Raw genomic sequence first — 14,905 nt, 5'->3', positions numbered from 1 at the left:
TATCAACTAGAATTTTTGATCAACTGGCACATTTAGCCCTACTAGATGCCAGTTAATAAAGTGTTGTGTTACTGGAATATAGAAACTGAATTCATTTAGTCCCAGTACCATTCAGAGCAATCTCAGCTGTATCCCATCCAAGTCTGTACACAATAGCTGAACCATACTGCAATCAAAAAAAGGGGAGAGGTGGGAGAAACTGTACATGTACAGAAAAACCTTCTCTAATCTCAGATTTTCCTGAGACATACAGGTGGTGTGTCCCTGGACATTGCAAGGGACAGGAAAACCTTTCAACTGTGACTTTAAAGGAAAATAAAAATGTTGCATTTGCTAGTGTTACACAGAAAAAGGATGTTAGAGACATGGAGAAACTCAGCTCTCATCTGAGGGGTGGAGAAATTTTTAAATAAAATTTAAAAGGAAAAGGAAAAAGAAAAATTCACTGGAGTGGGGTAGAGTCTGATCAAAATTCTTAAGTGCCAAAATTGCACAAACTGTTCCCAATTTTCCCACTTCAGATTTGCAGTTCAAAAGGGAATTCAAAGATTTCAACTCAAGAGCCCACCAGCACACAAAATATAGCTGCATGGCTAGTGCTAAAAGTTCTTAATTTTCAAGCACTTAGTTCTTCCTCTCCCCCACCTTTGTTCAAAGAGGTGACAGGTTTTCCTGTTTGAGGTTTTGTTGACAGGACACCTGATTGAGCTGGATGGGATCGGTCACGAGGAACTCTCGGTAGCGGCTGTTTCCTTGGTGCTCCTGTGCTGACAGGTACTGGCTGTCTCCTCAGTGATCCCGTACTCTGGGTCAAGTGGCTTGAAGTAGTGGCATCTGGTCTTTAAAAGAAAAATCGGGAGATTGCTAAAAGACACGGTTATAAAATCCCATATACACCCTTCAGCCATGTTTGAATGCAAAGCAAGTTAGACTGCAAAAAGTATATTTTACTTAGCGAAACAGACAGCATCTATTGTAATTTCAGCAACACCTAGTGGCCATTAATGCAAGAAAGTTACTGGCTTGTGCTACCCATCCCATGAGTTAATATTGTTCCCAAGTAAAAGACTTGCCTTGGAATTCTAGGCAAGTTTATAAAAGGTGGGGATGATTCATGACCAGTTGGTGAAAGCGAGGGTGACAAGGAAATTGGACCAAGGAGTGTCAGATCAGTCATGATCCTACTAAATGGCAGAGTAGACCTGAGGGGGTCAAATGGCCCACTCTTGTTCTTATTTCTTGTGATCTAACAATATTCGAGTTGGGGGAGCTTCAAGCTGCTGGACAGTTCTGGGCTGCCATTTCTCATGAAGCCAGCAGATGGTGCCATTTCTTAGCTCAGAAACTACTGTAGCTGTTACCCAGACAGTCACAAACCTGAACTGCAGACTCCAGACCAACATCACATCCTAAATATAGGGGCAACGTGCAATAAATGGCTTGCGTTTCAAGCAGCTGAATTTACAGTAGAAGCAAAACACTACAATACAAAATGTCCAACATCAAAATTTGATGACAAAATTGGGCAGGATTACAGACTATTGACAAAGTTAGAATTAGATGTTGATAGATTAGATGAATGGACAAAGCTGTAGGCAGGCAGGATGTTAGGTTATCCATTTTGGACCAAAAAAGATAGATCGTGGATTTTTTGTCATTTCAAAGAATGAAGGCAAAGTTAAATACACACAGTGGATGCCCAACAAGATAGAGATGCATGTGCTTAAATCTTTAAAAAGGTGGTTTTGTTCATTCAATTGTGGGATATGGACATGCTGGCTAGCCAGCCCAGCATTTGCTTGTCTGTAGTTGCCCTCAGGGGAGTGGCAAGCTGCCTTCTTGAACCACTGCAGTCCATGTACTGTGGGTTCACCCACAATGCACTTGGGGGCATTCCAGGATTTGGGCCCAGTGACAGTGAAGGAACGGCAATATAATGTTTCCTAGTCAGGATGGTGAGTGGCTCAGAGGGGAACTTGTAGGGGGTGGTGCTCCCACGTACCTGCTGCCCTTGTCCTTCCAGATGGTAGTGGTAGCAGTGCTGATTTGGAAGGTGCTATCCTAGAATCTTTGGTGAGTTTCTGCAGTGCATCTTGTATATAGCACACACTGCTGCTACTGAGCATCGGTGGTGGAGGGTGTGGATGTGGTTCCAATCAAGCGGGCTGCTTTATCTTGAATGTTGTTGGAGCTGCCCCCATCCAGGCAAGTGGGGAGTATTCCATCACACTCCTGACTTGTGCCTCGTTGATAGTGGCCAGGCTTTGGGGAGTTAGGAGGTGAGTTATTCACTACAGGATTCCTGGCCTCTGACCTTCCCTTGTAGCCACTGGGTTTATGTGGCTGGTCCAATTGAGTTTCTCGTTAATGGTAACCCCCAGGATGTTGATAGTGGGGGGATTCAGTGATGGTAACACCATTGAATGTCAAAGGGCTAGAAGTTAGATTGTTTGTTATTGGTGATGGCCATTGCCTGGCATTTGTGAGGTGTGAATATTTCTTGCCACTGGTCAGCCCAAGCCTGGGTATTGTTCAAATGCAATGAGAACTGGACATGGACTGCTTCAGGTTTGAGAGGAGTCGCGAATGGTGCTGAACATTGCACAGTGAACATCCCCACATCTGACCTTATTATAGAGGAAAGATCATTGATGAAGCAGAAGATGGTTGGGCCTAGGACACTACCCAGAGGAAGTCCTGTAGAGATGTATCCTGGACCTGAGATGACAGACCTCAACAACCACCTTGTGTGCCAGGTGTAACTCAAGGGACATGGGCCCAAATGGAGTTAGGTCACGTCAGCCATGATCACATTGAAAGGTGGAGGTTTGAGGGGCTGAATGGCCCACTCCTGTTCACAAGGCTGGAGAAACTCCGGTCTGATACCATCTAATGAGAAAGTGATATTGCAATGAAACATTGTTTAAATTTGGACAAAACACTGGAGGAACTCTGGTAGCATATGCAGAGAGATAATGTCAGTTCACCTCAGATTTAAAGATGTTACTGGATACAGAACTCTGACAATTCCTCAGATAAAAATATTTCCTGTGAGCATTTAAGGAAAAGGAATTGGTGAAAAAGACAGTCGAGAAGAGATGTTGAAGTCATGACCAGTGACCTACAGAATACAAAAAGCTACCCGAGAGGGGAGGTTGTCCAGCCCCTCCAGTTTCCTCTGCCATCCAATTAGATCTGATTATGATCAGAACTCCCACTTAGTTTGCCTTTACTTCTACCCCAAATAGAGAGGCACTGAAGAAGAAGTGCCATGAACTAGCCTTACGGAGCTAGAGAATTCCAAGACCAAGAGTCTCAAATTGGACTCCATGCTTTAAAGAGGTTGAGATCCGACTCACGGTCATACAGCATAGAAACAGGCCCTTCTGTCCAACTAGTCCATGCTCACTATAACCCCAAACAAAATTAATCCCATCTGCCCGTTCTTGACCCATGTCCCTCCAAACATTTCTTATTCATGTACTTGTCCAAATGTCTTTGAATATTGTAATTGTACCCACTTCCTCTGAAAGCTCATCCCACACGATCCATGTGTAAAAAACGTGCCCTTCATATTGTGAAAAATCTCTCCTCTCACCTTAAATATGCCTCCAGTCTTGAAATCCCAAGGGAAAGACACCTGCCATGCACCTTATCCAAATTCCCCTCTTTTATAAAACCTCTATAAAAGGTCACCCCTCAAATGCTTACCTTCCAATGAAAAAAAGTCCCAGCCTATCCATACAAACCTCGTCTATAAGGAAGTGACAATTGGATATCTTCCACTCCCTCAGGCAATAGCTTCCAAATACAAATTGTCTCTAAAATGGTACTCACTCACTCCAATGTAAGAGGCCCAACTAGACTATTACTCAGACTGTCCCAAGCCTCCTCAATTAGTAATAAACTCAACATTTAGATCCATTAGGATCACAGCAGTCAGCACAAGTCAGAAGAACAGAGAGAGGAAGACTGGGCAAAGGCATGTTCTGTGCTCCTAAAAGGGTTAACATTAGGCAGCTTTATCAAATCCTTCCAAGTGGATGAGTCCCTGGAAGAGGCTGGTTACCAGATACTAGAACAACACTGACATAGTGAGAAGCCTGCCCTCGGTTCTATTTTGCCTCCTGCTCCTACATCATGGGTACAACTTTGTTTGAGCACCTTCCAAAAGCCCAGGGGACCGGGGCGGAGTGGTGGTGGTGGCAATGGGCAATTTGCTCACTTGGTTTGCTTCTTAAAGCACACAATCAACAGCAGAAATGCTCTGTTGTAAGTCATAGAACTCCTACAGTACAGGAGAGGGTGTTCAGCCCATTGAGTGTGCAACAACTTTCTGAACAGCACCCCACCAAGACCAACACATCCACTATCTCTGCATTCCCCATGGCTAATCCACAAAACCTGCACATCCCTGAATACTACAGGGCAATTTAGCATGGCCAATCCACCCTAATCTGCACATCTTTGGGCTGTGGGAGGAAACCCATGCAGACATGGGGAAGCATGTGCAAACTCCACACAGACAGTCGCCCGAGGGTGGAATCGAACCCAGGTCCCTGGTGCTGAGGCAGCAGTGCTAACCGCTGAGCCACCATGCTACCCCAAAGAAAGCTTCAGTTTTAGGACAAAACCCATCAGTCTACAGACTAGTCAACTATAACAGGATACATACCACCCTCAGGAGGGAGAGGGTGGCTCACAAAAACATTAGCCATTAAAAACAGCAAGCAAGAAAAGTGTTGGAGGCAGAGCAAGATTGAGAAGGATACAAGCTGGGTTAGTACAGGGCAGCAAGGAGCAATGCTAAAGGATTGGGATTGTAGTCACTAGCTTCTCTTTCTTTCCCTCCTCCACCCCCCAAAAAGCTGAGGGGAGAACAAGCTTTCTGAACTAGGGTCCTCACAGGTAACCTTCACCACAGCCCCCACCCAAGCAAACACTGGTCATTCAATATTCTACACTGATTCAAGGTTAAACTTCTCAGCCACAAACCCAGCAAAAGTTGATTTTGAGTGAGACTTTTACAATGAGTTTTAGACTGATCTGTCCATTCCTTGTTAGAAAGGAACTTTGAGCCTAAAGCAAAGACAGTAAAAACAACAGGCCTCAAAAGGTCACTGAACCATCATTACCCAACAGATAACCCATGGTTGTCTCCTGTTGCTTTCAGTGAGCTCTTAGTCATCAACCTGGTCATGGAACACTATTACGGAGCCACTGATCAGTTAAAATCTACAACAGCTCCAAAGCTGGATACAGAAATTGTTTCTTGCCAACATTCTTGGATCCTTGTGATTTCTGTGAGCAGCTCCAAGAGGAAAGAGACCTAGAAATTAGTTGGTTTAGTCAAATGTTGAGAATTAAAGACAAATCCAAGTTCAAAAAATGTAAACATGGCTACCAGACAGCCAAGATGCTGGAACGAGGAATAGACCATTTGCATCAAGCCTGCTACTGCTTTGGAGAAAAGCTGTTCATGATCTGACCTCAACTCCATTTTACAGAGCGAGCACACCCAAGTCAGACTCAGGAGGTCTGTGAAGAGGCCAAGATCACAGGTCACCATAATGTGCCTTGTGAATGGTCTTGTGACAAGATGCTTGTTGGTGAAGAGGTAATTGCATTGCAACTGAAGTAGCAAGCAGTGCTACATTCTACTGGAAAGTAATCAGTTTGCAATACATGTGACCTGAGGGTTTATAGGTCTCACCTTCCATCTCATTAGGAACCACTTGAAGCATGATATGCTGATGGAAACGTGCTCTTTGGCTGTCATGGGGGAACCTGATCCTAGCCCATACCCGTACATGGGCCTGGGAATTGCAACATTTGTATACATTGGCTATGTATAGCCAATCACCAAATGCTTCAACACCTCATTCCAATATCCTAGTTTAGGTGATGAGGGATCATAAGCCATTGCCAACTAACTCCATGGTTAAACCCACATTTGGAGTACAACTACCCCCCCTACCCACCCATCACCCCACGTCTGTTCACTACAGATGAAAAAACTATTCAATTGGCATATTAGGGGATGAACAAGAGATGTACAAATCTCACTTCCTAGTGTGTGCAGCCCAATCAAAGGTAGAATGATCCACATTGGAAAACTAAGGAGTAGCAGAACAAAAATACTAGTTGGACAGTCTTCGAGGGGTTGGTGTGGAGGTGAAATAGCAGAGGTTGGCTTTGATACCAAAACCAGAACTTATTCCAGGTGTCAGTACCTAACAACTGGGGAGATCAGAAGAACAAGATGAATTATTTTGAAGTGGCAATGTATCCCAGGCACATCCACATACTGTTACCTGGCTGGCTTGCTCTGGAGGGGTCTCTCTGGTCTCGAAACAGGTACCTTGGCCACAGCAGCAACTGGCTTCTTGGAAACTGCAGAGAGAATTAATATGGCACGTCAACAGATTCACTCTGAATAATAAGCCTCCCTTGGTTCGAGCTGATACTGCTCAAAATACTGCACACCCTCAAAATGGAAAGGATGAAAAATTGTGTTTAGAGACCATAAAGAAATTAATGGGCAAGAATTTTAACATGACACTTAAGCTCGTAGGCAGTAACTCTAGCAACAAGATAATAGGGTGTAGGAATTTAGGAGTTTTATTGGTTAAAGCCATTTAAGTGGACCAGGTCTGAGCAAAGGTGGGGTAGTGGTAACATCACTAGTTTTCCATAGGTCCAGGCTCATGCTTTAGGGATTATGGGTTCAAATCCCAGCATGGCAATTGGTGTTTTTTAACTAGTTAAAAAAAACTCCAGAATCAATTAGTCACTGTCACCACGGAGTCTGATCAGTTGTAGTCATGGAGATGCAGCTGGTTCACTGATGTCCTTTAGGAAAGGACAGCTGCCATTTTTCATCCAGTCTGGTGGACATTCAACCACCTTGCTGTGGGTCTAGAGTTGATTCACAACTGAATAGCATACAGCAAAGACACTCACGTCAAGAACAATTAGGGATGGACAGAGCCACACTGGAATTTTTAAAAAAGACAAAGGGATTTCAGTCATATTGGTTGATGGGTCTACAAAGGACAAGATGTTCAACAAGCTCGTGGTTCCAGTTCTTGGAATGAGCAGGTCACCTGTTGGGATGGAGGATTAGAACAGTCTCCAGTTCCCTTCACAATACAGCTCACCCCATTTTGTGGGGAAATCAGTCTTTAAAAAGATAGACCCTGGTGATTTTTAGGCTATCTTGTACTTGCAGCTGATTCTGGAATTTTGGTTTTACATCAAAATTGCTAGAGCTGTGTCATTATCCCCTAAACAAATTAGAAGTACTCAAGGATACCCATCTTAGCTCACCCTCCACCCTGTTGAGCTCTCAATATCATTGGCTCCAGTACACATCTCCAAATCAGATTCTCCACCCAACTCCAAACCTCTAACCTTCCCCCTCCTAGTTATACGCTCACCCACTAAAGGTGAAGATTTAGCAGTGAGCCCTGCTTAAAAAGGACCAACTTGGAGGTGTCCAAATTTAATGACTAGGACATGTACGTACTAAAATGGCTTCAACACAAAAGAGGGAAAATTTCAAGTAGCTGCTGCAGTAATCACTGAGCACACAGTAATCAAAGTTCCAGGTCACTTGGTGTAAAAATAAAAATTACTCCACAGATTAAAATGAGGAACTCAGACATACAAATATCCAGCTGTGTTTACAGGGCTCGAGATCCACTGGTGGTGTCCTACCTCGGAGGCAAATTCAAAGTGCCAACTGCTCCAGTAGGATGGGTAATAACATCGCCAAACAGGTTGATAAAAAAAATTTAGGCTGTGATCACAGGGAATCCCTACCAAGCCACATTCTCATTTCATAAGGAGAATACACCAGGAAGCTGCCATTTTACACAGCTCCAGAATTCTGAAACTAAAAGTGTTAGAGTCAGAGCTGTACAGCTCGGAAAACAGACCCTTGTGTCCAACTCATCCATGCTGACCACATATTCTAAATTAATCTAGTCCAATTTGTCAGCATTTGGCCCATATCCCTCAACTCTCCCCAGTCATGTACCCATCTTTTTAAATGTTGTAATTGTACCAGCCTCCACCCATTTGCTCTGGCAGCTCATTCATACACATCACCCACTGCATGAAAAGGTTGCCCCTTAAATCCCTTTTATATCTTCTGTCTCCCTCTCCCCCAATTAAACCTATGCCCTCTAGTTTTGGACTCCCCCACCCCAGAGAAAAGACCTTGGCCATTCACCCTATCCATGCCCCTCATGATTTTATCAACTAAGGTCACCCCTCAGCCTCCAGGGAAAATAGCCCCAGCCTATCCCTGTAGCTCAAACCCTCCAACCCTGGCAACGTCCTTGTAAATCTTTTCTGAACCCTTTCTAGTTTCACAACATCCTTCCTATAGCTGGGAAACCGGAATTGCTCACAGTATTCCAAAAGTGGCCGAACTGAAGTCCTGAACAGCTGCAACATAACTTCAATAGAGGCAAGCCAACCAAATGCCTTCTTCACTACCCTGTCTACCTGCAACTCCACTTTCAAGGAACTATGAACCTGCACTCCAAGGTCTGTTTGTTCAGCAACACTTTAAGACCTTACCATTAAGTGTAAGTCCTGCCCCGATTTGCCTTTCCAAAATACAGCATATCACATTTATCTAAATTAAACTCCATCTGCCACTCCTCAGCCCATTGACCCATTTGATCAAGATCCTATTGTAATGAGGTAACCTTCTTCACTGTCCACTACATCTCCAATTTTAGTGTCATCTGTAGACTTACTAACCATTCCTATGTTCACAAAGTTATTTACATAAATTAATGGACCCAGCACTGATCCTTGTAGCACACTGCTGGTCACAGGCCTCCAGTCTGAAAAGCAACCCTCCACCACCCTCTATTTTCTACCTTTGAGCCATTCTGTATCCAAATGGCTAGCGGCCCCTCTATTCTGTGATTTAATTTTACTAACCAGTCTACCATGAGGAACCTTGGCAAACATCCTTGGAGTCCATATAGACAACGTCCACTGCTTGGCCCTCATTCATTTCCAAAAAGAAAGATGGCATCTGCAACAGGTCCTTTTAACCAATGGTGGTCCCAATTGGTCTATATTCAAATCAGGTTCCTGCCACGAGGAACACCCAGGGGAAAAATAGCCGAGAGATTAGGAATCCTTGACATTAGGAAGAAAACATTTGGCCAGTCAATTACAATTCTGATGCGAGAAAGCCAAATAAAAAAGTGCACTACAGAAATTCATTAACGCTCCTTAGACAGCACCTTCCAAACCCACAAACCACTTCATACAACAAGGGCAGCTGATACACGAACATCATCCCATAGCTGCTCACCATCCCAGACTCTGATCATTAGTCTGGGATTAGGATCTAGGAGCTCCTTCTCCAGCATTATGGCTCCAGCTACATCCTACAGACTGCAGAGTTGGGGGAACAACAACTTTCCAAAGAGTCAGACAGACATTTCAACACTGGCCCAGTGACACCCACATCCTGGAAAAATTGGGTGGGTAATGGGAACAGGAAGCCTGAGAAACATGTCTCTAGGAACACGTCAATGAAACAGCCAAGTGTTACTCCAAAAGTCCGATTCTGGGGATTAGGCTGCATTTGGAGCAAAGGCATGTTTACTTATTGGAGCAAGCGAAGTGAAGGAAAGGGGGAGAAAAAAAAACAACACAGCGGAAGCACTCCTGAAACAACAACCTCACATGATACTGCTGAACCAGTGACTCAGCAAGCTGATCCTTCCATAAGGTGTCATAGTCGAAGCAAGTACCAACATTTCTTGCTGCTCTGATGCACATGCATCTCTAAAGTGTCTGCTGCACAGCTCATCCTAAAGAGGCATTTGGTGTCCAAATACATCTCTACCCCCCCCCCCCCCCCCCCACCTCAAAACCTTCCCCAACAAGCCAAGCTTTCATTTACTACTTTATTCACAAGATCCAAGTGCATACAGGGATTCCAAATCTTCTGTACAGTCTTTGCAGAGACTGTAAAGCATTGGAATTTGGACATCTTTTCTATAGTTGAGAAAGCAGCATTTCCTATTTATGCAGGTAACTGTGTATTTTGAGGCATTGAGGGTCTGACAACTGATCAGACCCTCATTATACTTTGACAGAAAGAGCCTAGACAGTGGTCTTTCCCCACTGCACCTTTGCAGCAGCTGCCCCAAGCTTTAGTGCATCCCTCAGCACCTAGTCCTGGGCCTTGGAATTTACCAGCCATTTAGCAAATGAAATCATAGCATGAATCAGTCATGATGTTGTAGCCCTCCAGAATTGGGAGGTACCAAGTGTTAAATACAAATCCAAACCAACTTCATTTCTACAAGGACTACTGCCAACTAATTTATTGCATATTATTTTATCCCCTTTGCATTACGTATCAATTGTAAAAAGGGAAAGGACGTTCTAAATGAAACCCAATGGAGTCCTGTTAGTGGTAACTTCATCCAAAGGAAGAGGAATTGAAAGCCCAATAATCCCAAGACAGAGTGAACAGCAATGTGCTGAACAGCTTCACCATTGGGATACCTGCACGTGACTGACTGGCAGAAACTGCAGGCTGTTAGCAGCAGTTGAAGAGGATGTGTGGGGAACAGAGTTGTGAATTCTGAGGAAGGGTCACTCAACCCAAAAAAAAAGTTAAGATTTCACTTCAGATGCTGTCAGACCTGCTGAGCGTTTCCAGCAGTGTGTTTCTGGATTTCCAGCATCTGCAGTTCTATTGGTTTTTAAAAAAATCAAGAGTTATCATGTTGTCTTTTGACAATCCAGGGTTGTCTATAGTTCATGAAATTTAAGAAAAAAAAGTGTAAGCTGACTCCAGGGGCAAGGTGCTTCAGAAATCTCAATCCTTAATTTCTTGTCCCCTTTTTGTACTTGGCTTCAATCAATTGCTCAATCCCTTCCACATTCTCAAAGGACTTGGAAGTCAGCCACAAGACAAACTGAACAGCAGTACATTTTCCACATCTTCCTGTCCATTATCCCTCAAAATTGATGAATTGCAGCCCAAAAAGTAAAGAACATAAATGAAAATATTGAGTGATATTTCAAACCATATCATGATTGTGGATTAAAACATTTGTTTGCAATGTTATTGTTGGCAAGTCTGCATAACCAATGATTAAGGCAGAAATTAGACCATTAAACATATTAAAGTAGTGGATTAAAATCTAGGCTGGTAATCCAATCACCAGTCTGGGACCCGGATTAAAAGTGAAAGGAACATAACAGAATTAGAACAGCAAGTTTCAGCTTGACTTTAAACATGAATATTGAAAGGATCTTGCTCCTATCCTGATACTTCATTGTGTAGTCAAGGTGGACATGAGAAATAACAGATACAAACAAAAAAAAATTATGTGTGCCCCTCAAGCCTGCTCCACCATTCAATAAATCTCCTACTCACCTACCTCGATCATCTCTCACCTTGCTTAAAGCAAAGAAAATATTCAGTGACTTCCACTACCTTAGGGTAGTGTTCCAAACATTCACAATGGAGGGGGTACAGGGCAACACCATAAGTGATGTCTAATTTCTAAAAGTGGCTCTTGTTCTATTTTCTCCCACAGAACAGAAACATTTTCTCCACATCTACCTTGTGAAGTCCACTCAGGAATATATTTCAGTCAAGTTGCCTCTTACCTGAACTCTGGCAGTTAGAAGTCTAGTATGACCAACCCTTTCTCAAAGCTTCCCATGCTAGTATTCCCAGAGCAATGCCATGAAAGAAACTTGGGCAGAAACAGCCATGCTAAGCTTAAACAGGGAATTAGGACTTGGCAAGGGAAGAGTTGACCGCAAGAGGTTGAGCAGAAAGACATTTGAGGAACAATGGCATACACATTTAAAAGGAAGTACATGATTCAATAGTTTTGATTTTTTTTTTAAAAAAAGTAAGGAGAGTCAAACTAAGAGGTAAATCTAGTAAATAAACTGAACAGTGTGAGCTTTTAATAGACACATGCACTGGCCAAAGTGAACATAAGCCCCTTAGAGAAGGGGGCCTAGGAAATAATGTTGGAGAACGAGGAAATAGTTGAATAAATACCTTGCAGTTTTATTGGTAAAGGACACCAATATAATTCCAAAAATATCAAAAGGGGCAAAAGGAATCAAGTCACTTGAGGAAAGTACTGGGGAAACTAAAAGGAGAGTTAGGCAAAAAGCTGGGATTCTCCGAATGAGATGCATCAGGATCAGAAGACAGCTACACAGATAAATCAATGCACTGGTGGTAATATTCCCAGGTTCCAGAAGGATTTTAAAGCTGCCAAATTAAGAGGGAGACAGGGAATTATAGGCTAGTTAGCTCTACATCTGCTACTGGGAAGCAATTTGCATCCTTTTGTAAAGGATTCTACAGAGCATTTACAAATACAAAAAAAAGTCAGGCAGAGTCAGCACAGCTTCATTAAGAGGACAATCATGTCTGACAAGTTTAAAAATTACATTGAAGCAGTAAGGAGAATAGATTAAAAAAGGGGGAAAACCAGTGAATGTAATACATACTTTTCATTTGAAATCTATATTACCATGACAGAGGACTGGCTAACTAATTGAAGATAGTTGGGATAAGGGGGGCATTTTCATGTAGCAACCCACAACCAGGGTTAGGGCTGGGGCCATTTACAATACTAATTTACAAAATTAATTCCCATGCTGGATGGGAAAACTGAAGGATCGTTGCCAAGTCTGCAGCAGATGAAACAAGAAAAAAAAAGGGTGAGGCAGCAAGCGGTGACAATGACAGTCTGCAGAAAGATTATAGATAAGGTCAACAAATGGGGGAAAAAATGGAATACAAAGTGGGGAAATGTGGTTAGGCATTTGGAGTGGTCTGTCTGTCATAAGATTTAAAGGGGTTTGACTGGGTAAGTGTAGACAGCTGGTTTCCCTTCTGCAAAGGTCTAGGACTGTGATCATGATTTAGTATGCAATAGCCCCTCGTCAGTGAAGACCACAACTCACAGGGACATGCATCAAGGTCAACATCCGCTGTGTATGTCATAAGGTACTGCATTGTCAGAAACTCCCAACTGAAAGTTTGGGGCTGTTCTCATTACTGTGGCTATTAGACTGTAAAGCAAAGCAGGATTTCAAGACTGCATTTTACATAGTGCATTTCATAAAAAGTAGCTTGGGCATGATGGAGGGAGGTGATGGCCTAGTAGTATTGTCACTGGACTATTAACCCAGAGACCCAGATAATGTTCTCGGGACCCAGGTTCAAATCCCACCACTGCAAATGGTGGAATTCAGAATCTGAAATATTTTCCTGGAGGTTAGGGTCAGGTAGATTATGAAGCCAACAGGTAGAAAAATAATTAAAGTAGCGTGTGGGCTTACTTAGCCATCTGAATACAAAGTCACCAGTTATACCAGCACAAAGACATGTTATTAACGTAGCTTCCACCTCTTCCTTCCAAGTAGATGGGGGTGGTGAAGGCAGTGTTTGGTATGTTTGCCTTTATTTTGGTCAGTGCATTGAATACAGGATTTGGGAACATCATGTTGTGGCTGTACAGGACATAGAGGCCACTTTTAGAATACTGCATTCACTTCTGGTCTCCTGGCTATGGAAAAGTTGTTGAAAAGAGTTCAAGAAAGATTTACAAGGAAAGGATGTTGTTGAGATTGGAGGGTTTGAGCTGTAAGGAAAGACCGAGGCTATTTTCCCTGGCGTATTGGAGGCTGAGGGGTGACCCTACAGAGCTTTATAAAATCACGAGGGGCATGGATAGGGTGAATAGCCAAGGTCTTTTTCCTGGGGTGGGGGAAGGAGGAGGGGGAAAGGAGAGTCCAAAACTACAGGATTTAGGTTTAAGGTGAGGGAGGAAAGATATGAAAGGGATCCAAGGGGCAACTTATTCACAGAGGATGGTATGTGTATGGAATGAAGTGCCAAGGGAAAATGGAGGAGGCTAGTACAATTACAACATTTAAAAAGGCATCTGGATGGGTATATGAATAGGAAGGGGCTAGAGGGATATGGGGAAAATGAGACTAGATTAAGTTTAGGATATCTGGTCAGCATAGACAAATTGGACCAAAGAGTCTTTCCATGCTGTACAACTATCCCCATAAAACCTTGTACCTCAAGACTGGAAGTGGTAAATGAGAGAGTAGGGAGACCTGGAGCTGGTCCCAGGAAATAAAAAGTGAACAAGCATCAGCAATGTGGTGGATTCTCAGCTGCCCTCTGGGCAATTAGGGATGGGCAAGATATGCTGCCTTAAAAAAGTGACACCCTCATCTTATGAGGGAGGAAAGAAAAGAGCTTCAGAAGGGGGACCTCTTGGGGCAGGTGGAGGATGAAAGGCTTTAAAGCTTAGTTTCAAAAAAGGTTGTAAACCACTTGTAAAGCAAGCAGTGTGAAATCTTACAGCCTAGCTGCTGATTTTTAAATCAAGTTCTAAACAGCTTGTAACATTTTAATGTCACAATTATTTTGTCAAGTGACATTTTCCACAAAAATAGGTTTAATTTTAAATTCACTGCTCCCAGTGTTGCTTAATCCACTGGCTAAAGCTGTCAGTCCGATTGTCTCAATGGGAGAGATGTGCCAACTCGACTCCAACCACACTGGGCCATCAGCTGCTCCAAGACAGTCCCCTGCAACCAGCATCTCCGAATAGAAAATAATTCAAAGACCAACATTTTATAACATGGTGCATGCAGTGTCGAAGTGGATAAATTTTTCTGAAATAAACAAGATTTGGAAAGGAGTTATTTAGATGCAAATGAAATGCATGCAGAGAACAAAATTCAAAGCCCTCTTAATATAAAAGAGAAATTAACCCAGACTATTACAAATGGAATGGAATTGTGTAATTCAATTAGTGAACAGTGGAGTAGGATGAGATAGTAGGAACTGCAGATG

At 43.0% G+C, this 14,905-nt stretch overlaps 1 protein-coding gene across 2 annotated transcripts in view; it reads right to left on the bottom strand.

Moving 5' to 3' along the window:
- Positions 1-14,905, bottom strand: part of LOC125487267 (AP2-interacting clathrin-endocytosis protein-like) — a 40,683-nt gene that overhangs the window by 6,408 nt on the left and 19,370 nt on the right. For both annotated transcript variants that reach the window (XM_048618117.1, XM_048618118.1), the window contains exons 3-4: positions 6,315-6,393; positions 646-839 (exon numbers count right to left, since the gene is read on the bottom strand). In XM_048618117.1, coding sequence (XP_048474074.1) covers positions 646-839; positions 6,315-6,393 — 273 coding nt within the window. The remainder of the gene's footprint in view (positions 1-645; positions 840-6,314; positions 6,394-14,905) is intronic.

The sequence above is a fragment of the Rhincodon typus genome, chromosome 38 (genome assembly GCF_021869965.1).
Source record: "Rhincodon typus isolate 14 chromosome 38, sRhiTyp1.1, whole genome shotgun sequence".
NCBI lineage: Eukaryota > Metazoa > Chordata > Chondrichthyes > Orectolobiformes > Rhincodontidae > Rhincodon > Rhincodon typus.
Note: the sequence above shows the minus strand (reverse complement) of the source record. Positions and strands in the feature narration are given on the sequence as shown.